Source organism: Nannobrachium achirus (assembly GCF_963921795.1).
Source record: "Nannobrachium achirus genome assembly, chromosome: 6".
NCBI classification, from domain to species: domain Eukaryota; kingdom Metazoa; phylum Chordata; class Actinopteri; order Myctophiformes; family Myctophidae; genus Nannobrachium; species Nannobrachium achirus.
In genome coordinates, this window is record NC_137815.1 from 70,916,160 (window position 1) to 70,943,979 (window position 27,820).

Below are 27,820 nucleotides of genomic sequence, written 5' to 3' on the forward strand. Positions count from 1 at the left end.
AGGTTAACAATCTGTGTGCAAAAGGCCATCACACACATACGCGCACAGACGCACGCACACACACACGCACATTACTATTTCAGGGTTCCCACGGTCATGAAATGCCAGGAAATATTTTGAAATTAGAGAGATGAAGCAGGGACCCCCAGATCCCCCCCCCAGATAGTTTCATCGTTTGACAGCACAATCATCAGTGTATTTTGGATTCACGTCAATTTGTGTGATCAGATATTTAACCACTTGAACCGTCAATACTTTATTAACTTGACCCTTCACTCTGTACTTAGTCTGCTCCTTTTCCCTAGTGTGGCGGGCCATCCCTCAAACTGCGTTCACTCCTTCCTCCTTCCCACAGTATGAGGTCTGGACTTCAGCAGATTGGCACCGAGTATGAGTTGGCCGAGATCATTTTCTGATCAGGGCCAATCAGTGACTGCATTTCAACTGCTGTATGCACAACAAGTGAAAAGCTTCCCCTGATTGGTGACGTAGATGCTTGCTGCATCATTTTCAAAACAACATGGCTGCCCTCGAAGTCGATGCAACAAGTGTAACAGTTAACGCTGAAACAATAAAACAAGCAATGCGTGAAGTTATTTCAGAGTTGGAATCAATTACAACAATTAAAAAGGAACAGGAGGATGCGCTAGCGGAGTTCATCGGCCGAAAGACGTGTTTGTTTGCCGTTCCTCCGACTGGCTGAGAGATGTTTTGCTACGCTGATTGGTTAGAGGAGTCTGTCTGTCAAGGCAAGTTCTCCCGCCCACTTTTCAAGCTGCCTATAACCCAAAGTCCAGACTCATACTGTGGGAAGGAAGGAGTGAGTGAATTCACAGTATAGTAGAGGCTGGCTGGCCAGGCTACTTTTCCCCCCTACACCAAACCTTTTTGCCGAAAATAGTAGATCTACATGCTCACAACGCCTCGCAGCGAGCTTGTAGATCTGCTATTTTTGGCTAAAGTTCTCAGAATATGGACGCTAGGGTTCAAGTGGTTAATATAAAAAAGGCAACTCTGGTTGTTGTTACTTAGGCTAGTGGTAAAACAAAAAACTACATCTTCACTTAGGCAGGAGACTTAGGTTCAGATCCAATGGAGAACAGGAAAGTTAAAAGTAAAAGTAAAATAAGTTGGTAAAATAAAAATAAAAGGTTTTTTATTTTAATCGAATGAAAATATGTTCATTGAATAGTTTTTAAGTGAAATGTTCACAACTACTGTAGAAACAAATATCAACAAAATATGAGACAAAGCAAGGTTAATCAGTGGGCAATAGAGCGATTTCTCAGAGCGGTGCCGTCGACCATAATAGAGGGTATGAGCATCCATAAAGTGAGTGGCAATGTGACTTTAACATTGTTTAAAGGGCCACTTCACCTCTGGGACAACCCTGTCTTATTTTATTGCTGTTTGGTACACGATCACAATATTGAGATATTTTAGTATTTCAGCATGTACTAGTGATGCGTTTTGCATGATGCAAAACACATCACTGATGATGCAAAATGCATCACTAGTCATGCTGAAATACTAAAATATCTAAAAACACAGATTGAACACAAAATATAACTCAGGATCGTGTTGATTGTGTCCCAAACAACAATAAAATAAGATAGGGTTGTCCCAGAGGTGAAGTGGCCCTTTAATATCAAAGAGAATCAGATATGACTTTTCTGTTTGGACTTATGGGCTTTCAAGGCCAGAAATATATACCCTCTATTGCGGTGTCAAGCAGCACCTACAGTAGGTGTGTGTGTGTGTGGCTGTGCGCCGACACCGCAGCTACGCAGCAGCGCTCTGGAAAAAAGATCTATAGGTTTCAACAAAATAAGACACATCGTCCCCAAAAAAATCTGCCACCGGTCAAACTACCCTTTCCCCTCTGTCCCTCACAATGCAATCCTAGTGTGATGTCAGTTATGAGCTGTGGTGGACACAGTACTCACCTCACTGTTGCAGTCTGCTTCTCTTCACCTTTTGTCTTGCACTTCAAGCCTCAGACCTTTGCATTTTCGGCCATTTATCAACCTCTGTCCTGTTCTTCCATGTTTAGTTTAGGTGTTGGCATCTCTGCATGTTCTGTATGTTCTTGCATTCTGGTGGTCTGTTGATTCCCCAGAACCAAACTCTTAATACCCCAAATTCCGCACTCGCTCACTCCATTTGCGTCCTCCACTCGCAAGGAGGATTATTATACGGACTTACTTCCACATTCCAATGCCTCAATCCTGCTCACTCACTCGCTACTCATGCGTTTCATGTTGTAATTTATATTAGATGCTGTATTTCTCATAGGCCTACACTGTATATGAGCTGTTTGTTTGACAATTGACATACATTAGAAAATACATACATACATAGAAATCAACCCATTATTGATTTGGTTGCTTCAAGGTTCTCCTAGGTTCTTCCCGGCGTTACTCGATTCCTTGCATTTTGCTAAGAGATACGTTATTTTATTTTAATTTATATAAATGTATTTGTGAATACATTTTCTCCATTGACTTTACTTAAAAATAAAACTTTTCCCAAATATGGAGATATGGGCTTACTGTAATAATTTTAGCAAGTGTGACCCGCCACATGGCAACCACACTTGAATTTCTCAATTGAATCTTTCTAGTTTTGTAGTATTGTTCCTGTCTGCCCTTGTACCTGTTAACTGTCTTATCCTCCACTGTGTGTGTGTGTGTGTGTGTGTGTGTGTGTGTGTGTGTGTGTGTGTGTGTGTGTGTGTGTGTGTGTGTGTGTGTGTGTGTGTGTGTGTGTGTGTGTGCGTGTACGTGTTTGTGCGTGCGTGCGTGCGTGTACGTGTGTGCGTGCGTGCGTGCTCAAGAAAGGCAGAGGAGGGAAAAAGGAAACCAAAGAAAGAGTGATAAATGGTGAGAAGACAGGGGTGAGAGAGATAACAGGAAGGGTAAAGGAGGATTGTGTGTGTGTGTGTGTGTGTGTGTGTGTGTGTGTGTGTGTGTGTGTGTGTGTGTGTGTGTGTGTGTGTGTGTGTGTGTGTGTGTGTGTGTGTGTGTGTGTGTGTGTGTGTGTGTGTGTGTGCGTGCGTGCGTGCGTGCGTGCGTGCGCGTGTGCGTGTGTGTGTGTGTAAAGGTGAGGAATAGGTTGATATAGGATCAGGGAAGAGAAGGCACGAGAAAGAGGGGATTTGCAGTCAAAAGAAGGGATTGCGTGTGTGTCTGCAGATAGCTGTTCTCTTATGCACTCACGCACATTTCTGTATTACTGTACAGTTAGGAAAATGACAGATCTACAAGCTCACATAGCTTGCGAACCTGCTATATATTTGATGCACGGCAGCCTTTATAAATCAGGCAAAGCTCCAACCCCAAATGCCCCGGCCCTCACAAGTATTGTAAAACATGCAATCACACGCACACACACACACACACAGCGTAGCTTGAAGCTGTGTCTCAATAGATGAAAGTGGTCATGTTTCCCTCTGTGTGAAACAGACTGCAGCACCGCTCTGCTCCCGTATGTGTGTTCACTGTTATGTAACGCCAGGGGAGTTCAAGCACTGGAGCTCAAGCAGTGGTGGAAAAAGTACTCATATTTTTTTACTTAAAGGTATATTCAGTGATTGTATTTCATTCAAATAATACAAATATAATTGGTACATTCTCCATTCATTCTCCTCACTAGAATGTGTGCTGACCATATAAGGACTTCCACCATGGCCCGTGTTACGAGCATAGCTAGATTCGGTTTTCAGAGGTGGCCAGCCAGTCCTCGACCAATCAGGGTAGAGTATTGCCGTAGTTATGTTATGATGTTTAGTTATGGTGGTCAAAATAAAAGTTTTGAGAACCACAGTCGCTCTGAATTAAGAACGTCTGCTAAATGCCTAGATTGTAAACTACTGAACTCATAAAATGCCACAGTCTCCTAGTAAATCAGTATCATACATATCCTGAAGCTGGAGACGTAGGCCTACCGATATTCAGTGATTGAGTCTAATGATCAAAACGAGAACATTATAATGGTGTAAAAAATCTATTAAAAACTAAACACTAAACGCTGTAAGGCCAGTAAGGGACAAGATGAACCCCGGCCACTTTCACTATCACTGAATACACCTTTAAGTAAAAGTAAAAGTAAAAGTATCAACACTGCAGTATAGAAATACTCAGTAAAAGTAAAAAAGTATTAGAATAAAAATGTACTTGAGTAGAAAGCACTTATTGTGCAGAAAATGCACTATGCATAAATTGTATCTACCAAATCACTGGCTTCCCGGCATGTGCAATTAAACCTCTCCAACTGATCCAAAATGGTCTTCAACCAGCCTAAGTTCTCACATGTCTCCCCCCTTCTCCGCTCCCACCACTGGCTCCCGGTTTCGGCCCGCACTGAATACAAAACACTGATGCTGACCTTCAAAGCAGCCAAAGGTATGGCTCCTCCATACCTCCAAAACCTGATCAACCCCTACACCCCCACCCGTTCACTCAGATCAGCCAACACAGGGATGCTGACAGAACCCTCGCTAAAAACCCAAGGACAAAAATCCACTCGTCCTAGACAATTTGCCCTCCTGGCCCCCAAACTGGAATAAACTCCTTGTCGCACTTAGAACAACAGACTCACTCCCTAGCTTCCACCATGGACTGAAGACTCACCTTTTCAGACTCCACCTAAACCCATAGCACTACTGTAACACTCAATGACCATACATGATGCTAGTTAGCATTTTTTAGGTTGTTATAAACTTTGTTGTTGTTACTGATTAGTTGTATGGTCTACCTATGTTATTGTTTTTTTTCTTTTTTAGATTGATATTCCTATGCATGTGTTATATTGTTGTTGATGTTCTGACATATTATCTTGCTTATTTTACTGATGCATTATCTGCCTATTGTGAGTCGCTTTGGATTAAAAGCGTCTGCTAAATGCCTTGAAAATATCCGATCTGCAAGCTCACAACGCTATGTTGATAAGGGGCAAGGCATGGACAAAATTCTAGCTGACAATCTGATTTGTCTGACAAGTACAATAAACCATTCAATTAAAACAGAAATGAGGATCAGCAATTTGGGACATTTTACATAGTGGGAGGAAATCATAAGGTCTTGACACGATGCAGTCAGATGAAAAACACAATAAGTACGATGTTCGGTAAAGTTATAAACTTGTTGAACCCTAATCTTAACCCTCTTGGATGCATGCAAGATGCCTCCTCTAGAAGCATGAATCACTAATGACCACCCTGTGGGGATTTGGGTTCACGAACCATAGAACTAAATATTTTTTGAGAAACAGCTGCAATTGCAGTGAAAATATTCACATTCAAGCAAACAATACCCATAGATATCTTTTCGGTCCTTTATCCAAAGAAGCACACCTTATACAGTACGTACATAAATATTTTAGCAGTCATTTCCATCTGTCCGCCACTATATTATCGTGCTGGCTGGGGTGTTTCTGGCTGTATGTTGGTTTTGTTCCAGTGTTTATGTTGACATTCCACTGTGTATGTTGACTTTCATCCCTTCCAGGGACTTCTTTGTCTGCGAGGGTAGCAGCTCGGCCAGAGACTTCAAAGGTGTTGTGCACTGAGTCGATTGATTGGGCCATAAAATTGTCAAACTCGTTCTGTGCTCGTTAGTGTCCTCTCTAATCGATTAAAGCTTCAAAGAAAGACACAGCTGCCAGTGTGATGCCTGACAGGGGGGAACGGCCCACACTTTTCTCACCCCTCCAAAAAGAATTGGGGGTAAAAATGCTTTTTGTTTTACTTATTTTCACTTTCTGTTATATAATGCATTAATGATTGAATATTGACTACATTGTTTAAATGTCTTCTGTCCAAATGAAAAGCACAAAAGTAACATCATGTGAGACTCTTTAATTAAGCTTGATGAGCTATGTTGTGTTTTCTACAAAACAATTAAATATTGAATATAATTGCACCCTTGTCATTTACTTTTAGCCTAATGAAAATGTCGCACGCACACATATTGCCGCGTGCGTAGGGCATCCCCCCACTTCCAAATGTAGCAATTCCTTCGGACCCCCAGTTTGAGAACAGGTTGAATTCTAGATAGATAGATACCTTTATTATCCCATTCTAGGTGAGAAGTTAGACCACATTTAAAACAATTGCGTTTGGTTGCAGGAATCTCTTTTGTTTGCAGTACTTGAGTATATGTACTTAGGTAGGCTCCGTTCCAGCGCTGCTTGCATGCAGGGATGATAATGACGGTCATAATGACGGTCATAATGACGGTCATAATGTCTCCAGAAGGCTTTATGTCTTCAGGGAAGCATTTCCTTACAAGCTGCTGCATATTAATTTGATATCATGAATTAATTATGTAATTGTTATGCTTGTCAGAGGCGCGATCTAGATCAGTGGTTCTCAAACGTTTTAGCTTGAAATCCAAAAGAAGAAAAGGAAAGGCGTGGGAACAAAACTAGTGAAAATAGCCACACTGTGAGTTTGTACATTGGATATTTCAATAACAATTCATGGAATTGTGTTGTTTTTAAAAAAAAATATTTTTTAATACTTTTGGGGACCCGCGAAAACCGTCCGCATCAGCCTTAAAAAGTCTTATCTCCCGTACCCCCTGTAGTAACTCATTGTACCCGTAGGGGGTATAGGGAAGTCTTATCTCCCATACCCCCTGTAGTACCCATTGAACACGTAACCCCATCAGAGACACACTGTCTGAAAGTTTGACGTTTGAAAACCAGCAGCTGTCAAACTTTGTGCGACACACCAAAAAAGGCAAGATCTGCGTAGGCGGCGCGTGGGGATGCCTTGCGCTTCAGTGCTCTCGCGGTCACGTACAATGTGTGTGTCTGCCTGCGCGCAGTCGTGTCTGTGTATGATGTGTGTACGCGTGCGCGCGCGTCTGTGTTGTGTTGTGTTGCGTTGCTTTGCTGTCTCAAGGGCAGACTGACAGTCTGTCTCCCGGCCGACCTAACGACTTATGACAAGACTTTATAGCAGAATGTATTCCCCAACTAACCTCCTGTCTGTCTCACACACAATAACAAAAGGCAGTCCTCCTCTCAGGAACTGTAATAAAAAAGGACCTGTGTTCTACTGGTGTCATTGTTTATGCTTTCCAATTGGTTCAATACCCACAGGCAGACAGACTAACCACAGACAGACTTAAACACAATTTTTCTCCCTCACAACACCTCACACTGTAACAAGTTGGGAGCTTGTTGCATTGCCTATTGTTGTCACACTGTAGTACGACAAAGTATAGCGCATTCATTTATGGAAAAAAACAACAACATAAAAAAAGTTTAACCCATTTAGGCCTAGGATTATTGAATGCTTTAACTATTGAAAAATAGCAGATATACAAGCTCACAGCGCTTCTGGGTGGTCCCTGGAACTAAATATTTTGAGATGGGGGTCTGTGGCCAAATAAATATCAATTTGGGGGTCCTTCACATGAAAAGGTTTGAGAACCACTGACATAGTTGTCTCTCAAGAACAGACTAACTGAGCTCCAGTTAAGTGAAAAGGACATTTTCTTTGACGATGGCTGGCCAGATTGCTGACATAGAAACATAGGTTTTTTTTTTAAAAACTCGGTGCCGCGCTGTGAGCTTGTATATCTGCTATTTTTCAATAGTTAAAACATAAAATAATGATACACAATACAGTGTAACCGTTCTAAATGGGTTTAATATGGTGATATGAGTCCTGCCCGGGGCCTGACAGCAAAGACGTTTAAGTTGTTTTTTGGAGGGTAGCAACAACATGCAGAGCAACGTGTCTTTGGCCCTGCAGGGCAAAGCAGGCGACCCATGGCTCACAGAGCACTCAACTGTGCGTGCGGTTGATGGGGCTTGGTGATGGATATTTGGTATTTTGTTTGGTTTGTTTACTACCCTGTGGGGACAATAAGTCTGTCTACACGGACAAATGTGTCTGTGGCAAAGACTCGGCCTTGTCCTTGTAGCCTGGACACCAGACCAATCTGCCAGTGCAAAAAACTAAACAAGAAAACGAATAAACTAAAAAATGCTGCCAGATATTTGTCTGGCCTTGCCAGGCTGTTGTCCTTTGTGCAAGGCCAAATTATAATGTTCTTATTTTGATCATGAGGCCCAATCACTGAATGCCGAGTCTCCAGGTTTTCTTCAGAATATTTATGACACTGATTTACTATGACACTATGGCACCAGTACTAGTGGTTCTCAAATGTTTTATTTACAAGGACCAACATAACTCTGAGAGTGTACAAATGGAACCAAGTGGACCCTTACACTCTAGGAGTTACAGACAAGTACAGGAGTCTTCAACGTTTTCAGGCCGAGGACCCCTTAGTTGAGAGAGAGATGAAGCAGGGACCCCCACACCCTTATCATAGATTCCATATAGTTTCATGGTTTGTCAGTGTCTTTTGGGTTCATGTCAATTTGTGTTTTCAGATATTTAACCACTTGAACCGTCAATACTTAATAAACTTGACCTTACTTAATCTGCTCTTTTTCCCCTCTACACCAAAGCTTTTTGCCGAAAATAGACGATCTACAAACTCGCACTGCGAGGCGTTGTGAGCTTGTAGATCTGCTATTTTTGTCTGAAGTTCTCCAAATATGGACGCTAGGGTTCAAGTAGTTCATATAAAAAAGGAGAAAAAAAGTTTCTATCACACAAAGATTTGGAGGACCCCCTGTAGTAACTCTGGGGACCCCGGACCTCCTGTTGAAGACACCTGGACTAGTATGATCATTCAGTGCTTTTTGTGTTTCAGGTAACATTATTGCCACTCATGTCTTGTCCGTGGCAAAAATGTTGTAAATTGTCCACCGCTTGCCAACATGGCGATGAACCCTGTAAAGACTATTATCGTTATCGGTGATGGGAGAAGGTTGGGGTACCTGGGGTGCATGGCGGCCCTTGTTGTGCTCTGGGGGACAATACGTCATCGGAACAACGTTTTTGTGAAGTTAACTGAACAGCTCTAAAGGAACTTGGAGAGCACATTCCTTTACCCACCAAATCCCTCTAGATTTTGTTAAATGGACCTGAGTTGCAACTGTGAACACTACCAACTGCACTTTCTTTTTCTTTGCTCTAAACCAGATCTCTTTGCCGAAAGTAGACAATCTATAAATTACATTTTATTATAGTGCCAAAACTGGCCACTGACAACAGGTTGTCTCAAGTCACTTTACAGAGAGATTGGGCCACAAAAACGTAACTGGAAGAAACGTCAGGCAGACCCAGGCTCTAAGGTGGGCGTCTGTCTGTCTCGGCATACTGAAGTTCAGGGGTGGCCAACTTGAACTCTGTGTCCACATTCACTCCAGAGGGCCACAATGCAGCTATAAGCTTTTGAGCTTGTAGATCAGCTATTTTTGAATTGGAATCCGGGATTATTCTTAGGTATTTTAATTGGATTCCTGAGAAGTAACATTTTTATTTAATTTTCAAATGCATTTATATGACTGTTCTTATGCTACCTTTTTGAATTTATATTCAAATACATTGGACATAAAAAAAAAGACTTGTGCCAAGTGATTAAGCTACTAATATAGACTGACGTAATTAAACTGAGACACGTTTTGCATGTTTGGAATTGTAATAGCTGAAACCAATAACATATCAGTATTCTAAAATTAACCTGCGGGCCAACCTGTTAAGACCCAGGGGGGTCCAGGGGAAAAATCCACCTAAAATGTAGGCCCAAATTGGAACAGTTGTGGACACAAAACTACCATGATTGTGGCTACTCTTGACTCACCAAATGTCAGCTAACCCCTGAAAATTCACAAATGCAGTGTAAAACATCACATTTATTTTACCAAATTGTCCTGCTGTGATCATTTACCAAGGAAAAGATGATTTCCGCCTATGGAAATGTTGCCTTCTGAATAGTGAATGAGCCTCAAGACCTCATTGAAAACATATATAGTGAATAGAGAAATTGTTCACCAAGGTGTCATCAATTGATAGGCAAAATTGTATGAATATATTCCAAACTATGTAAACTCTACAGATGTTTTAGTGAGAGTAGTGCTGTAATATTAGTAATGTTAAAGTATAGGGTGAAAAATTATAAAAAACAAGTAACAATAAGTAGTAATAATACTCCAATATTAGTAATGTATGGATGAAAAGTACAATGGCAGCTGATTACTATGCTGTAGGACTACTGTAACAATAATCAAAGAAATTGTAGTTTGATTTGGTCTCTATTGATTTATTGACATTTATTGACAGCTGTTCAGAGGTCAACACCTTTTGCCCCCCGCCGGCGGGGGCAATGGGGTTCAAAGTGAAGGTGGGGCCGCATGTGGCCCCCGGGCCACCAGTTGCCCATGTATGCTGTAGTTTAACCACTTAGTAAAATAAATATGTCCTGAGTTGCAACTATACTCGATGCACTCTTTTTTTCCACGTTGTGATATTGTAGGATCGGCTATTTTCAGTGAATGTTCCCCTCAGAATGCGGATGCTCGGGTTCGAGTGGTTAAGGCACTTGGATCGCAAAATGTGTTTCAAGCAGTCACTGCGACCTCAAATGATGAATAAATAATGCCAGCGCTAACTTCTCTCTGAACTCCTCTCATCAGAGGGTGGAAACTAGAGCAGCTCCTTCTCTCTCTCTCTCTCTCTCTCTCTCTCTCTCTCTCTCTCTCTCTCTCTCTCTCTCTCTCTCTCTCTCTCTCTCTCTCTCTCTCTCCTCAGACCTTCAACAATAAAACACAACCTTCATTTCACTGTCACGGCGTGTTGTTAAGTTGACATGTGCATGTAGACTGTAGAGTGGGTAACACATTCTCACACGAGTGGACAAAGACACAAACATGCACAAATGTGATGAAATGCCACAGCACAGTGCACTTGTCATATAAATGCACAAAAATACAAAACAGAAAGAAAAGTTACCACCAGACCGAAGATGGTACATGTAATACTTACTGTATTACCCCCATGGTGTAAAGTTTTTATGAATTTTAGGTCACTCTTTTCCAGAGCAGATTACACACAGGTCCTATTTTCAAAAAATGTGCTTTCCCTTTCCCTGTGTCTCATCATGATGTGAACTTGTATTATACCAATAAGTTGGATGGCAATCGAGATATGCAAAAGACAATCATGCATTCTTGCGTACTTGCGTGTGTTCTGGACGAATACTCGTTTCTGATTTGCCTGGAAAGGGTTGGCTTTAGAAGGCTCGCTAGGACTGCCTTTTGAATTTCATCACACACAGTATTTAGGGCTCAGGAAATACTGCCGCTAACCTGTCACCTGTCTGTCTGTCTGTCTGTCTGTCTGTCTGTCTGTCTGTCTGCCTTCCAGATGATGGACCCTACGGAAAAACAAAGGACCTGTCAGGACCAGATCACAACCAGTCCTCCAGGAGACTCAGCATACCTGGTATGTACCATCTAGCTCGGTACCAGTACTACCCAACTGGTATGTACCATCTAGCTCGGTACCAGTACTACCCAACTGGTATGTACCATCTAGCTCGGTACCAGTACTACCCAACTGGTATGTACCATCTAGCTGGGTACCAGTACTACCCAACTGGTATGTACCATCTAGCTCGGTACCAGTACTACCCACCTACCCACACATCCATCCATCTCAGTATACCTGGTATGTAGCACTCTAGCTAGGTAACTAGACATCCATCCATCCATCCATCCATCCATCCATCCATTCTTCCTCCCTCCCTCCCACCCTTGAAATATATTGAAAATAGCCGACCTCCAAGCTCACAACGCGTCACGTGCGTCACGTGCTGTGAGCTTGGAGGTCGGCTATTTTCGGCACGTGATAGCACACTGATCTAAGCATAATCAAGTCAATACTGGAGATGTGGCAACGTACGGCATGGATTTCTACACAGAGAGGGCAAAAATGCTGCATTCAAGTTCAGGAGAGTTTGGACAAGGCAATTCTCTTGAATGCTGCCTTCGGGTATGGCATGGAAAGAGGGGCATTTAATAGCGTTTCTTTCACCATAGTGAAAACTGCAATCATGGTCTGGAGAGGGCACTTTTTGCAGACAGATTAAAGGGCAGGGGCTCAAGCCCCCTTTGATGTCCCAAACTTTTTTGTCTCAGGGCATCCCATAAATATTTTTTTTATCCGCGGCACCCCACATTATAATTTTCACTCCCAGCACCTTATATTTATAGCATATCGTCGTTGTCGGGTGGAAACCTTGTATGTCCAAAACCGTTCGTTTTGTATTTATCATCTATAACATGTACTAAACTAGTGAAAACAGCAGATCTACAAGCACACAAGCTTGTAGATCGGCTGTTTTCACTAGTTTTGTGCGACAGTCTTGTATGTATGATGAAGCAGGGCTGTGCTTTACCAAAAGACGTACACATTTGAAACTTGGAGATGAGGTTTCTGCCCGACAGTGACGATATTTGAGTGATTATGCTGCAAGGAAAACGTTGAGATAATAGCTATTTTGTTTAGAACTGACAGAAAATAACTTTGTACTTCAAGTTTAAAATGATACTAAATATTATTTCAAGTGTCCAAATAAATGATCGCACAACACGTACCCCTGGACTGCTGTTGCGGCACCCCAGGGTGCCCCGTCACCCACTTTGAAAACCCCTGGTCTAGATGTGTGCCGTGCCTGCAGGCTGTGTGTTTCTCTGTAATGCACAGTAGCTTAGTGATATTTCAGAGCATGTTTTGGCATCGTGTTGGCATTTAGTTATTTGCTGCTGGATCAAGTAGCTTTGCCTTTAGTTTATTTTGGACTCCCTGCCGCGCTGCAGATGTGTCTCTGTGATGTTGGCAGCCCATTAATGTGTGAGCAGGTTGCTGGTGGCTGCATGTGTTCACAAGGTGAATTAATCCACTCTCTTATCGGGAGCCAATTACAGTGACAGAGCAGGTTGTGGGGCTCAGGCTCAAGGGCTCTTCGTCAGTTCGGCAGCAAACTTCATTAAACACACGCACGCACGCACGCACGCACGCACGCACGCACGCACGCACGCACGCACGCACGCACGCACGCACGCACGCACACACACACACACACACACACACACACACACAGGGTCGTTAGAGAGGCAGGGACTTTTAGAAATTTAAAAGGGCCTTTTGGTGAAAATATCGAAAAATAGCAGACCTCCAAGCTCACAACGGGTCGTGCGGGAAGGACAGACAGACAGAAGAACAGACGGACGTACAGATGGACGCGCACAGCGCGTTGTGCGTTGGGCATCACGCTGCCAAAGGATCAGTGCCCGATACGCACCGGAAAATAGCAGAACTTTAGGCAATTTGTTCAGCTATTTTCTAAAATGTTGAATGCTGTCCTAAAACGTTGATGTCCTCACAGTTTGCATATAATACAAATGGGTGTGCGCGCACGCGTCTGTCTGTATGTGTGTGCGTGTGTGTGTGTGTGTGTGTGTGTGTGTGTGTGTGTGTGTGTGTGTGTGTGTGTGTGTGTTTGAGTACGTGTGTGTGAAGGGTTCACAGATTGAATCACCTCAGACACAGGCATGGATTAATGAGGTCAGAGTGAGGTCACGCGTTCAATTTCCGCTGTTTGAGACGACAGTTTAGTTTCTCTCCTGTCGTCACTGACAGCACACTGTCTGCTGTGGTGGGATTGAAGTCCCACTTTTACACACAAACACATCCATGCACGCACACACAAACAAATGCACCAACACATGCACGCACACACAAACAAAACATACAGTATGTACACACACGCACGCACAAACACGTGTAAATATGTACAGATGTGCCATTTCAAAACTTCACATGTCCTGCCTTTGGCCAGATAGTAGATTTTGAGGGCATTTGCAGAACATTGAGCTTGTAGATCAGCTATGTTTGCTATTTTCATGACCTTCTCAGACTAAACTTTTAAACTTGAAGTTTAAATCTAAGGTGCATGGTGCTGTAACCGACCCAAAACAAAGAACAATCTTGACTAGGTACAGACTCAGTGAGCACAATCGAGAAAGGAAGTCATAGGCATACCTGGCTCCCTAGAGAAAACAGACCTTGCACCCACTGCACACAAAATGAAGTGGAAACTGAGCTACAATTCCTAACCATCTGTCCACTGTACCAAGACATCAGAGACTGAGAGACACATACTTCCCACAGATCATAAACTGTACATATTTTGTTCTGATTGTATTGCATTGTATTGTGTATAGGCTACTTCTGATTTGGCAATGTAAACGTATGTTTTCTCAAGCCCTTTGAATTGAATTGAATTGAAATTGCATGGATTCTGCTTTTCAATATGAATGAACAAACAATATGAATTCTTGCCATTTGCGAGTTTCTGCAAAAATACGCTCCATTCTCCATACAAATTTGAAAGATAAAACAGCGAATGAAACCTGTGGAAAACAATGCATTTGCAGGACATTTTCCAGAAAAGAGCAGTAAATACCGAAGAGTTGAAACGTCTGTAGATATCTTCGATTTTATTCCATGTCCTTGACATGCTTTCCTTAACAGTTTTCTCCTGCGTGTGCGTGGATGTGTGTGTGGATGTGTGTGTTGTTGTTGTGGTCAGAAGCAGTGCGCGGGGTGACCATGGTGGAGCTGGTGAAGAAGGAAGGCTCCACGCTGGGACTGACCATCTCCGGGGGAACCGACAAGGACGGCAAACCACGGGTCTCCAACCTGCGAGCTGGAGGCCTCGCTGCCAGGTGAGAGACAGCACTGTACCGTTAAAACCATGGGTCTCCAACCTGCGTGCTGGAGGCCTCGCTGCCAGGTGAGAGACAGCACTGTACCGTTAAAACCACGGGTCTCCAACCTGCGAGCTGGAGGCCTCGCTGCCAGGTGAGAGACAGCACTGTACCGTTAAAACCACGGGTCTCCAACCTGCGAGCTGGAGGCCTCGCTGCCAGGTGAGAGACAGCACTGTACCGTTAAAACCATGGGTCTCCAACCTGCCAGGTGAGAGACAGCACTGTACCGTTAAAACCATGGGTCTCCAACCTGCCAGGTGAGAGACAGCACTGTACCGTTAAAACCATGGGTCTCCAACCTGCCAGGTGAGAGACAGCACTGTACCGTTAAAACCACGGGTCTCCAACCTGCCAGGTGAGAGACAGCACTGTACCGTTAAAACCACGGGTCTCCAACCTGCCAGGTGAGAGACAGCACTGTACCGTTAAAACCACAGGTCTCCAACCTGCCAGGTGAGAGACAGCACTGTACCGTTAAAACCACAGGTCTCCAACCTGCCAGGTGAGAGACAGCACTGTACCGTTAAAACCACAGGTCTCCAACCTGCCAGGTGAGAGACAGCACTGTACCGTTAAAACCACAGGTCTCCAACCTGCCAGGTGAGAGACAGCACTGTATGTACCGTTAAAACCACAGGTCTCCAACCTGCCAGGTGAGAGACAGCACCGTACCGTTAAAACCATGGGTCTCTAACCTGCCAGGTGAGAGACAGCACTGTACCGTTAAAACCATGGGTCTCCAACCTGCCAGGTGAGAGACAGCACTGTACCGTTAAAACCATGGGTCTCCAACCTGCCAGGTGAGAGACAGCACTGTACCGTTAAAACCATGGGTCTCTAACCTGCCAGGTGAGAGACAGCACTGTACCGTTAAAACCATGGGTCTCCAACCTGCCAGGTGAGAGACAGCACCGTACCGTTAAAACCATGGGTCTCTAACCTGCCAGGTGAGAGACAGCACTGTACCGTTAAAACCATGGGTCTCCAACCTGCCAGGTGAGAGACAGCACTGTACCGTTAAAACCACGGGTCTCCAACCTGCCAGGTGAGAGACAGCACTGTACCGTTAAAACCATGGGTCTCCAACCTGCCAGGTGAGAGACAGCACTGTACCGTTAAAACCATGGGTCTCCAACCTGCCAGGTGAGAGACAGCACTGTACCGTTAAAACCACAGGTCTCCAACCTGCCAGGTGAGAGACAGCACTGTACCGTTAAAACCACAGGTCTCCAACCTGCAAGGTGAGAGACAGCACTGTACCGTTAAAACCACAGGTCTCCAACCTGCAAGGTGAGAGACAGCACTGTACCGTTAAAACCATGGGTCTCCAACCTGCCAGGTGAGAGACAGCACTGTACCGTTAAAACCATGGGTCTCCAACCTGCCAGGTGAGAGACAGCACTGTACCGTTAAAACCATGGGTCTCCAACCTGCCAGGTGAGAGACAGCACTGTATGTACCGTTAAAACCACAGGTCTCCAACCTGCCAGGTGAGAGACTGCACTGTACCGTTAAAACCACGGGTCTCCAACCTGCCAGGTGAGAGACAGCACTGTATGTACCGTTAAAACCACAGGTCTCCAACCTGCCAGGTGAGAGACTGCACTGTACCGTTAAAACCACGGGTCTCCAACCTGCCAGGTGAGAGACAGCACCGTACCGTTAAAACCACGGGTCTCCAACCTGCCAGGTGAGAGACAGCACCGTACCGTTAAAACCACGGGTCTCCAACCTGCCAGGTGAGAGACAGCACTGTACCGTTAAAACCACGGGTCTCCAACCTGCCAGGTGAGAGACAGCACTGTACCGTTAAAACCACGGGTCTCCAACCTGCCAGGTGAGAGACAGCACTGTACCGTTAAAACCACAGGTCTCCAACCTGCCAGGTGAGAGACAGCACCGTACCGTTAAAACCACGGGTCTCCAACCTGCCAGGTGAGAGACAGCACCGTACCGTTAAAACCACGGGTCTCCAACCTGCCAGGTGAGAGACAGCACTGTACCGTTAAAACCACGGGTCTCCAACCTGCCAGGTGAGAGACAGCACTGTACCGTTAAATCCATGGGTCTCCAACCTGCCAGGTGAGAGACAGCACTGTACCGTTAAAACCACGGGTCTCCAACCTGCCAGGTGAGAGACAGCACTGTACCGTTAAAACCACGGGTCTCCAACCTGCCAGGTGAGAGACAGCACTGTACCGTTAAAACCACGGGTCTCCAACCTGCCAGGTGAGAGACAGCACTGTACCGTTAAAACCACGGGTCTCCAACCTGCCAGGTGAGAGACAGCACTGTACCGTTAAAACCACGGGTCTCCAACCTGCCAGGTGAGAGACAGCACTGTACCGTTAAATCCATGGGTCTCCAACCTGCCAGGTGAGAGACAGCACTGTACCGTTAAAACCACGGGTCTCCAACCTGCCAGGTGAGAGACAGCACTGTACCGTTAAAACCACGGGTCTCCAACCTGCCAGGTGAGAGACAGCACTGTACCGTTAAAACCACGGGTCTCCAACCTGCCAGGTGAGAGACAGCACTGTACCGTTAAAACCACGGGTCTCCAACCTGCCAGGTGAGAGACAGCACTGTACCGTTAAAACCACGGGTCTCCAACCTGCCAGGTGAGAGACAGCACCGTACCGTTAAAACCACGGGTCTCCAACCTGCCAGGTGAGAGACAGCACCGTACCGTTAAAACCACGGGTCTCCAACCTGCCAGGTGAGAGACAGCACTGTACCGTTAAAACCACGGGTCTCCAACCTGCCAGGTGAGAGACAGCACTGTACCGTTAAAACCACAGGTCTCCAACCTGCCAGGTGAGAGACAGCACTGTACCGTTAAAACCACGGGTCTCCAACCTGCCAGGTGAGAGACAGCACCGTACCGTTAAAACCACGGGTCTCCAACCTGCCAGGTGAGAGACAGCACCGTACCGTTAAAACCACGGGTCTCCAACCTGCCAGGTGAGAGACAGCACTGTACCGTTAAAACCACGGGTCTCCAACCTGCCAGGTGAGAGACAGCACTGTACCGTTAAATCCATGGGTCTCCAACCTGCCAGGTGAGAGACAGCACTGTACCGTTAAAACCACGGGTCTCCAACCTGCCAGGTGAGAGACAGCACTGTACCGTTAAAACCACGGGTCTCCAACCTGCCAGGTGAGAGACAGCACTGTACCGTTAAAACCACGGGTCTCCAACCTGCCAGGTGAGAGACAGCACTGTACCGTTAAAACCTCGGGTCTCCAACCTGCCAGGTGAGAGACAGCACTGTACCGTTAAAACCTCGGGTCTCCAACCTGCCAGGTGAGAGACAGCACTGTACCGTTAAAACCATGGGTCTCCAACCTGCCAGGTGAGAGACAGCACTGTACCGTTAAAACCATGGGTCTCCAACCTGCCAGGTGAGAGACAGCACTGTACCGTTAAAACCATGGGTCTCCAACCTGCCAGGTGAGAGACAGCACTGTACCGTTAAAACCATGGGTCTCCAACCTGCCAGGTGAGAGACAGCACTGTACCGTTAAAACCATGGGTCTCCAACCTGCCAGGTGAGAGACAGCACTGTACCGTTAAAACCACGGATCTCCAACCTGCCAGGTGAGAGACAGCACTGTACCGTTAAAACCACGGGTCTCCAACCTGCGCGCTGGAGGCCGCGCTGCCAGGTGAGAGACAGCACTGTACCGTTAAAACCACGGATCTCCAACCTGCGTGCTGGAGGCCTCGCTGCCAGGTGAGAGACAAACACTGGATGTACTAGGACATTCACCAAATATTCGAATATTCGAATATCAAAGTCACTATTCAACGTTGTTCACCGAAGTTGAATATTCGCTTTTTATTTTATTTATTGTTTTCTCATTAAAAAATATATAGTTTATAAAGCTTGGCTAGATAGCAAGTCATAAGAATGAGTTGCCAATGCCCCTTGGCTTGGTGGATGAATTTGTTAATGCTCTATACCAGGGGTTCTCAAACCTTTTTAGGCCGTGACCCCCGAAATAAACATATTTGAACTGGGGACCTCCACCCTGACAAGCACTTGGAATTGTAGGTATTACATTTAATGTGACTCGCTTTCCACAGATAAATATTGTGAAAATAGCAGATCTACATGCTCACAACGCCTCGCAACGCGAGGCGCTGTGAGCATGTAGATCTGCTGTTGAGATTGGCACATTTCCTGGGGCAAGCTGCCCAGATCACACATATCACACGTGTCTTCTTATTTTTTCACTCTCAAAAAGCACCTGCAATGTAGTGCATTTGAAACTACATTGCAGTGCACATCATGGGGTGATCACTGCTCGCCTCCTGTGAATTGTTTTATTTTTATTTTTGTTTATTTTCAGTTTGTTTCGTTGCTGAGTGAGGTCCGCAGACAAAGTGACGTGAGTGAGATGAAAAAACCTGGGTGAAATGTGCCATTCTCAACAGGAAACATTGGTACATTCACATGCACAGTCACGTGCACAGAATGTTCACAGGGGCACTCAGGGGCGTCACAAGGGGGGGAAAAGTGGGACTGAGTTACTAGGGCCCAAGGTGGAGGGGCCTTCATTATTTTATACTTTTTAACTATTGAAAAATAGCAGATATACAAACTCACAGCACGGCACCGAGTGCCGCGCGAAAATGCGTGCAAATCTTTGAATATATGTATTTTTTAAGCGAACATTTGTAACTCAAATTTGGGGGGTCCCTGGAACAAAATATTTTGAGATGGGGGTCCGTGGCCAAATACATATCATTTCGGGGGTCCTTCACACGAAAAGGTTTGAGCACCACTGACATAGAAACATTATGTTTTTCAAAAAAACCTTAAAAGAATTTGAAATATTCAAAGACTTGAAAATAGCAGATCTACAAGCTTGCAGCGCGGCACTCAGTTTTTCAATAGTTAAAGCAAACAAAATTTTGTCTTTTAGTTTTATCACTATAAACAATAGCCAGCACTCTACCGCGGTCAGGAGTGATGGAAAGACTCAGTTTCCCATGATGCATCGGGAAATAATGTAGTCAGGATATCCTGCCGTCCGTCCACTTGTATTGATCATGACTGCAGAAAATGAATATATCTGGGATTCAAGTCCTAGATTGCGCATTTGGTCAAAACGACCCGTTTTCTTTATGGACCATTACTTACGCACGGATGATCGCGGTTGTATTTTTTCTTTTCCACTTGAAAGAAAAGACGGCTGGCAACCGGCACCTCCCGTTTACATAATGGACTCATGGCCCCCGAAAATCTGGTAAAATCACTGAAAAAACCGTGGCAGTCAACAACATAGTTTGATTAAATATTCTGGCAGTCAGTGTTTTTAAGAGTTCTACCCAGCATGCATTGCGTCCGGTTGTTGTAAAAGTGCTGGAAAAAGACTGCTTGTTGTATTCTTCAACGTCACATGATTCCCTTGTTTGGCCTGGAAAAAAATCTAATAATATAATTATTGACAAAATCTCAGAAAGCTTAGGTTATTTGGCAGTTCAGTTTTAATTTTTTCACGAGATCAGACCGCCGAGCCATTCATTATCCCTTACATTATGCACTGCCATAATGAAATGAACCCATAAAATGTAACAAAGTGTACGTTCCGTAATGCAATTCCAATGGTGAAAGCCACCAGTAGAAGCAATGGCAGACTCGTCCAAGCCCCTAAATACCTGTATGCCTGTCTCAAAGAATACGTGTGTGTTATCGCTGTCAGCCGTCAGTTCCCGGTGCTGAATGTTGTAAGAAAACTAGTGAATTTATTTTAAGTAAGCCCTTCTTTTGCTTAAGACTGTTCTGTAAGAGAGCGAGAAAAAAGCTGTTTTCATATCAGAGAGAAGTTGCCTTTGTTTCCTCGCCTTTCCGTTTGTCACAGTATAAAAAGCCTTTACTGGAGTGGAGATGCGGTTTGTGGCATGGATTCATTTTATACACAGAACAGGCCATTCTTTCAACATGAAATGTGACATTTGAGTCCAGGAGAGTAAGGAAAAGGCGATACTCTTGAACGCTGCCTTCGGGTACGACATGGAAAGGGCGCATTTGCATTTCTTTTATAAAACGCTGAATTCGTTCAGTTCTGGACTGGAGAGGGCACTTTTTACCAGACGAGGAAAGGGGCAGGGGCTTGATTGCGTGCACGTGCCCCGCACACGCTCGCAGTGTTGTGTTAAAATGTGACCCCTTTTGAGTAAAAAAATCGCAAAAAAAGAAAGAAAATAACTGGAGTCTCAAAAAGGGAAAGACCTTTGCTGGAGATAGAATCCATGCTGCAAAGCTTAGAGTTCATTATGCATGTCGTCCAGCTGTGTTTTTCAATCCCCTTATTCCAGGGCCGTCGTACAGATTTTTGGGAGGGGGGTCAGGATCAAAGACCTGGCCCCCCCCTCCACGTGGGCCCCCCTCCGTTTTTAGCCCGCGCCAAAAAATACGGGATTTTCATGGGAAATTATTCATTTTTAAAGTTTTTTTTTTAACAGTTCTACACGGCGGCAGAACCATTTAGGCTTAATATAATAGGGTTTATATAAAGCATGAAATCTTTCCAACACAAACTAGACTGCTCCCAAGTCCCGTTGAACTCATGTGTTCAACGTGTTTTCTTTTTAAACTTCTACTTATGTCAAATGAAAATGTAAAATGGGTCAAAATGACCCGGACAGAATGAAACACCAAGAATATATATATTTATTTCCGGTCTGTCCTAAATGAAAACAAAATATACTCTCCAGGTTCGCTCGTGACATGCATCTTTGGGGGAAAGATTTACATATTTACGTAGCGTTAATATGACAAAAAGGTGCTATAAAGTAACAATGTAATTCACAGGTGCCATGGATGAAAAGGTTACAGTATGTTTACAGGAGAGTCAAAAAGTTTGAGAAGCACTGCTATAGGCTACATTGTGATGTACGTATGTGTTCTAGTTGCAGTAGTCGTATAGCCGTATGATTTGGTGGTACAGGGGGTCCTCAAGGCGTCCTCACCTCACCCATGACTCTTGTCTCTTCTTTGTATTCCCCTGAGAAGGGGGATTTCCATGCTCCTCTCACCTGGGCTCATCCTCAGACATAATGATGATCCTGGATGCCTGAGGTGGGCTTTGCTCTCTCTCTCTTCCCCCTCGGGCCATCAGTTTCAAGTGGTTCAGTAGCAGGTCAGAGTCAGTAGCGGAACGCTCAATGTCTACCGCTCCCCTCCAGGGTCGTGCAGAGAATGTTAGAGAGGCAGGGGCTGGAATTTCTAAAAGGGCCTTTTGGTGGAAATATCGAAAATAGCAGACCTCCAAGTCCAAGCTCACAACGCGTTGCTGTGAGCTTGGAGGTCCGCTATTTTCGGTGAGTGACACCACACTGAACTAAGCATAATCAAGTGAATACTGGAGATGTGGCGTAACGGCATGGATTTCTACACAGAGAGGGCAATTCTTTCAACATAAGATGCTGCGTTCAAGTTCAGGAGAGTTTGGACAAGGCAATTCTCTTGAATGCTGCCTTCAGGTATGGCATGGAAAGAGGGGCATTTGCATTTCTTTCACCATTGTAAAAACTGCATTCATGGTCTGGAGACACAGATGGATAAAAGGGCAGGGGCTCAAGCCCCCTTTGATGTGTGCACGTGCCTGCTCCCCTCATATGGGGTTTATGGGTCCCTCTTGAAAATGACATCTGAAGAGGCTTCCCTTCAATACAATCTGAATCCAATACATCTGAATATGGCTCCATTCCCCATAGCACTGCTCTTTCCTCCACAGGAGTGACCAGCTAAATGTAGGGGATTACATCAAGTCGGTGAACGGCATCAACCTGACCAAGCTGCGTCATGAAGAGATCATCAGTTTGCTGAAGAACGTCGGGGAGCGAGTCCTGCTGGAGGTGGAGTATGAGCTGCCCTCTACTGGTATGTCCCGGTATTACCACATCATGGATGATTTCTAATCAATATCACCATTATGTAAAAAAAGCATTTGCCTCGACTGCGACTACGAATGATCGATGATGAAACGTGTACAAATAGCAGATCTAAAAGCTCACAATGTGCCACAATGCGATACGCTTTCATCATTCCATTTGACAACCTCTAAACATTAATAAATACTCTCTCTCTCTCTCTCTCTCTCTCTCTCTCTCTCTCTCTCTCTCTCTCTCTCTCTCTCTAGCATCAGACAGTTCCTCAGGGCTCATATCAAAGACAATCGACATCTGTTTGCACAAGGAGGGCAACAGCTTCGGGTTCGTTATGAGAGGTAAACAATCCACGTTCTGTCTGCACAATGACCTTTATTTTGAAATGTGTGCTCCCAATGGGGAACTGTTAGTTCAAATTATGTGACCTAAATGGAGGCTCTCTTATTTTGAAATGGGTAGCCTTGATGCCAAAACCAGGCAATAATTACGCATGCCATTTGTCTCCCATGCAGGTGGTTCCCATGACGACTGGCACAAGTCCCGCCCCCTAGTGGTCACCTATGTACGGCCAGGTGGGCCTGCGGACAGGTAACACACACGTACACACACGCACACACACACACACACACACACACACACACACACACACACACACACACACACACACACACACACACACACACACGTGTTGTTGCAACCGTCAGGTCGCAAGTTACTATGAAAACTCCACCGGCTGTCCGTCAGTCAGTCTGTCCGTCACGTCACGTCACACTTTTGGCCCTACTCTTATTTCTGGCACCGTTGCCCCTATCCATGCCAAACTTTTCACACACACTCCTTGGCTGGCAAACCACAACCCCCGCCCCCTGATTTCACACAGGCCCCTCTTCTAGCGTCACCATGAGTTTGCTAAGGCCAATTTGTGTGTACATGCGACCTGACGGTCGCTTATCTCCCGAATAGGGAGTTTTACTGTTTACTATACTATATAGGCCTATGCATTTTTAAGCTTTAGTGCCTATCCCGAACTAGTTCGGGATGATTTGGACCGTCCTGGGTGCCTATCCCGAACTAGTTCGGCTTTTAAAAAAAAAAAAGCCGAACTAGTACCATCCACTCCAATGCAATCCAGGATCTTTAGAGCTCATTTTCTCTGTTCCATGCATATCCATGAGGTGTGCAAGGTTTAATCATGGCTAAATCGCCGAAAATAGGGCTTCTAAAATGCTTGGTAGCCAATTGCTAACTTCAAGCTAACTTCATCCTGTCCCTGTTGATGACACAAAGGAAAGTGTTCAGGCTTGTAATGGCTGCGCAGGGCTTGTGCTGTTACAGCGCTTGTGGATGGGTGTTTTCTATGGCCACTGGGCGCCCTCTAGTGGTGAAAAGGTGGCATTGAAAGCGTTAAGAAGAAAAAATTAAAATGAGGGGTTTAACCCTCTAAGGCCCGCATTAAGAAATACTTGAAATAAAAAATTGAAAAAAATCAGATGGTGTTGTAGGAGTCCTATTAAGAGGAAAATGTAATGTTTTTTTCAAAAAAATGTTTTTGTAAGATTTTATAGCCATAAATCAAAAATCATAAATCATGCTCTAATTTACATATGGGGGATATTTTTCACAATAATAACATATGTACATGTTCTAGACATTCTAATGATCACCACCAAAAAAAATAGTACAGGCATTTTACTTATGTTTTTGTGAGGTATAGCTTCCATGAAAAAGTGAGATGTTGTTCGTCAAAACTCTGGAATTTCAGCGGGTGTGGCGGGTGTGAATGTCAGCCCCTGTGGGGGGTATTTATATGCAAATATTGTGGCCAATGGCATTGTAATACTAAACAATAGAATCCAATGGTGGTGGTAGGGGGAGCTAAAATAAAATGATTTAAACCTTTTTTTGGATAAAATACAAACGTTGTAATATTACAACCGTGGGCCTTAGAGGGTTAATTACTTTTCCTTTCCATATAGCTACACTGGTCTATCGATACATGTGTGTAATCTCTGGGTTCATGTCAAGGTGCAGGTTTGTCAATATATAATGTCCAGGTATTTGGCAGATAATCACTGTATTCTTATTTATATCCATAATAATAATCCATAATTTCGAGGGAAAATTGTTTTTTAGTTTTCTAGTTTGAATATTGTGTTTCAACTGTACTTGTTTATTACTTAAGGTGAGAACCTTGTATAAGCCCTTTATGGGCTTCCTTTCTCGCCTGCACATATTTTCATGCTTTTTTTTTAATAATGTTAACATGTATTGTTTGTTTTCTTATTGTGCAAATAAATAAATCAAAAAAAAAAAAAATCAAAAATACATGTTTCCCTTAAAAACCTGCACTATCCACACCTTTCACACAGATTTAATTTCTTTGCTAAATAGTTAATATATCGATTTTAAATCATTGAATCGAATCGTATCGCATCGCCATGAATTAACCAATATCGTCCATGAATCGCTATTAAAATGTATCGTTACACCCCTAATTATTAGCATTGAACCGAAAACCAAAAAAGAAAAAAAAAAATATGAATTGCAAATCGGTCACAATTTCAATATTGTGCATCCCTATAGCTCCCTTTATTAGCATGGGACCGTAGCGCATAGAGGCTAATGACGGTAATTTGGTGTGACCGCTGTAGGCACAATGTGGGCGACACATGAGTCATGAGCTCCTGTTCCTAATTCCCTCCGCGTGTCAAACCACGGAACTCACTGAACTCTCAACAAAACGAGAGAAAAGCTCCTTCTCTCAGTCCTCCTCTCGGTGCGCGGTGGGAGCGACATGCTGAGCAGGGGCGTCACGAGGGGTATAGGAAAGTGGGACTGAGTTAGAAGGGCCCAAGGTGGTGGAGGGGCCTTCATTATTTTATACCTTAGCTATTGAAAAATAGCAGATATACAAGCTCACAGCGCGGCACAGAGTGCCGCACTGCTATTTTGCTGCTATTCTGCTATTTTTGAAAAGTCGTGAAAATGTGTGCAAATCTTTGAATATATGTATTTTTTAAGCGAACATTTGTAACTCAAATTTTGTAACTAAATATTTTGCTATGCAGGTCCGTGGGCCAAATACATACCATTTTGGGGGTCCTTCACATGAAAAGGTTTGAGCTCCACTGACATCGAAACATAGATTTTTCCAAAAAAAACCTTAGAAGGATTTGAAATATTCAAAGATTTTCATGATTTTTCAAAAATAGCAGATCTACAAGCTCGCAGCGCGGCACTCGGTGCCGCGCTGTGAGCTTGTATATCTGCTATTTTTCAATAGTTAAAGCACAGGGGCCCCACAGTGAATCCTTGTACCCCGGGGCCCAGAATTTGGTGCGACACCCCTGATGGTGAGAGCCGCTAATGAGCGTTGAGCTTCATCCCCTGTTGCTCAGACAGAAGTCTTCAGGCTAGCAGACTGTACTGTAGCACTGACTGCTACACTGGTTCTCAAAGACAAGTTCTTTTGGCAGGGGTGTCCCACCAAATTCTGGGCCCTGGGTACAAGGGTTCACTGCATGCGGGCCCCCCATGAATGTTCTTCATAGGGGGAAGGGGGTTTAACCCATTTAGACTGCGAACGCATTTATTACGCATTATTATTTTGAGCTTTAACTATCACACTGCCGCGCTGCGAGCTTGTAGATCTGCTATTTTTGAAAAATCGTGAAAATGTGTTCAAGACCAAGTCTTTGAATATTTCAAATCCTTCTAAGGTTTTTTTTGAAAAACCTATATGTTTCTATGTCAGTGGTGCTCAAACCTTTTCATGTGAAGGACCCCCAAAAGGATATTATGTATTTGGCCATGGACTCCCATCTCAAAATATTTAGTTCCAGGGACCCCCAGAAGCAAAATTTGAGTTACAAATGTTCGCTTAAAAAATACATATATTCAAAGATTTGCACACATTTTCATGACTTTTCAAAAATAGCAGATCTACAAGCTCGCAGCACGGCACTCGGTGCCGTGCTGTGAGCTTGTATATCTGCTATCTTTCAATAGCTAAAGTATAAAATAGAAGGCCCCTCCACCTTGGGCCCTAGTAACTCAGTCCCTACTCCCCCCCGTGACACCCCTGTTCTTTGGCTCAGGGCACCCCTTATAAATAACTTTTTCATCCACGGCACCACTGAATTTTATAGCACCTCACATTTATGTCATATTACGGTACATAAATATGTCAAGCTTTCCCCTTAACTGTTCTGCTGCCCTTGACGACGCTCACCGTCAGTGAAAGGGTTAATACCATGGCGCCGTTGACGGCGAGGACTGTCAATCTTACTGTATATACAGTAAAGATATTATTACTTACTGTACGTCGCTCCGGTCCCGCCCGCATCGGTAATGTCCGCGATTTGTTTACAACGCACGTCGGGCGTGCACGCGAAGTTAACGTCCTCCATAGTAAATCCATTGAGAGGCCCATAAAGAGACTTAATTTTCTCCAAAAGGGACATTCTTATACAAAGGATGGTCTCCACTCTCCATACTGTACACAAAAGCTGGGCGCAGCCATGTTCTCTTCTGGGCTCACACTGTCATGTGACTAGATGACGTAATCGTTGCCGTCAAGTGATAATCCAAAAAAACAAAAACAACCCCCTTCCGGCCCTTCAAAATAATAGCGGCGGCCTATGGAGGAAACGGCGTGGCACCGAGGCACCAAGCAAACCTTCAGATTAAGAGGCAGTAGTTGTGTTAAGCTACAAGGAGGAAAACTTACATAGGAGACGATATCCGTTTCCACGTTGAAAGTAAATTTATACATGAAGTAACCACGGCAGCATCCCTATTCTCTGTGGAACCTTCACCAAAAACAAAGATCTACAAGCTCACAGCGCGTTGTAGATCTGTTGTTTCTGGTGAAGAGATTTGGTGAAGAACTCACGAATTACAGTGAACTCAGGTCAGTTTTACTAAGTGGTTAAACTGAAGTGATATTGATGAATTCCAAATATTATCAACGTATTCTGAGACTTGCATCATGGCACCCTAGGGTGCCACTGCATATTTGAGAAGCCCTGGACTGGTATATGAGGCTTCTCTCTGGACTGGTATATGAGGCTTCTCTCTGGACTGGTATTTGAGGCTTCTCTCTGGACTGGTATATGAGGCTTCTCTCTGGACTGGTATATGAGGCTTCTCTCTGGACTGGTATATGAGGCTTCTCTCTGGACTGGTATATGAGGCTTCTCTCTGGACTGGTATATG

General features: G+C 44.3%; 1 protein-coding gene across 1 annotated transcript in view; it reads left to right on the forward strand.

Moving 5' to 3' along the window:
* Window positions 1-27,820, forward strand: part of LOC308286641 (glutamate receptor-interacting protein 2-like) — a gene marked incomplete at both ends in the record, with an annotated part of 291,368 nt that overhangs the window by 214,998 nt on the left and 48,550 nt on the right. Inside the window, 5 exons of the mRNA XM_080727732.1 lie at window positions 11,291-11,368; window positions 14,520-14,655; window positions 22,450-22,595; window positions 22,855-22,941; window positions 23,116-23,191. Coding sequence (XP_080583858.1) covers window positions 11,291-11,368; window positions 14,520-14,655; window positions 22,450-22,595; window positions 22,855-22,941; window positions 23,116-23,191 — 523 coding nt within the window. The remainder of the gene's footprint in view (window positions 1-11,290; window positions 11,369-14,519; window positions 14,656-22,449; window positions 22,596-22,854; window positions 22,942-23,115; window positions 23,192-27,820) is intronic.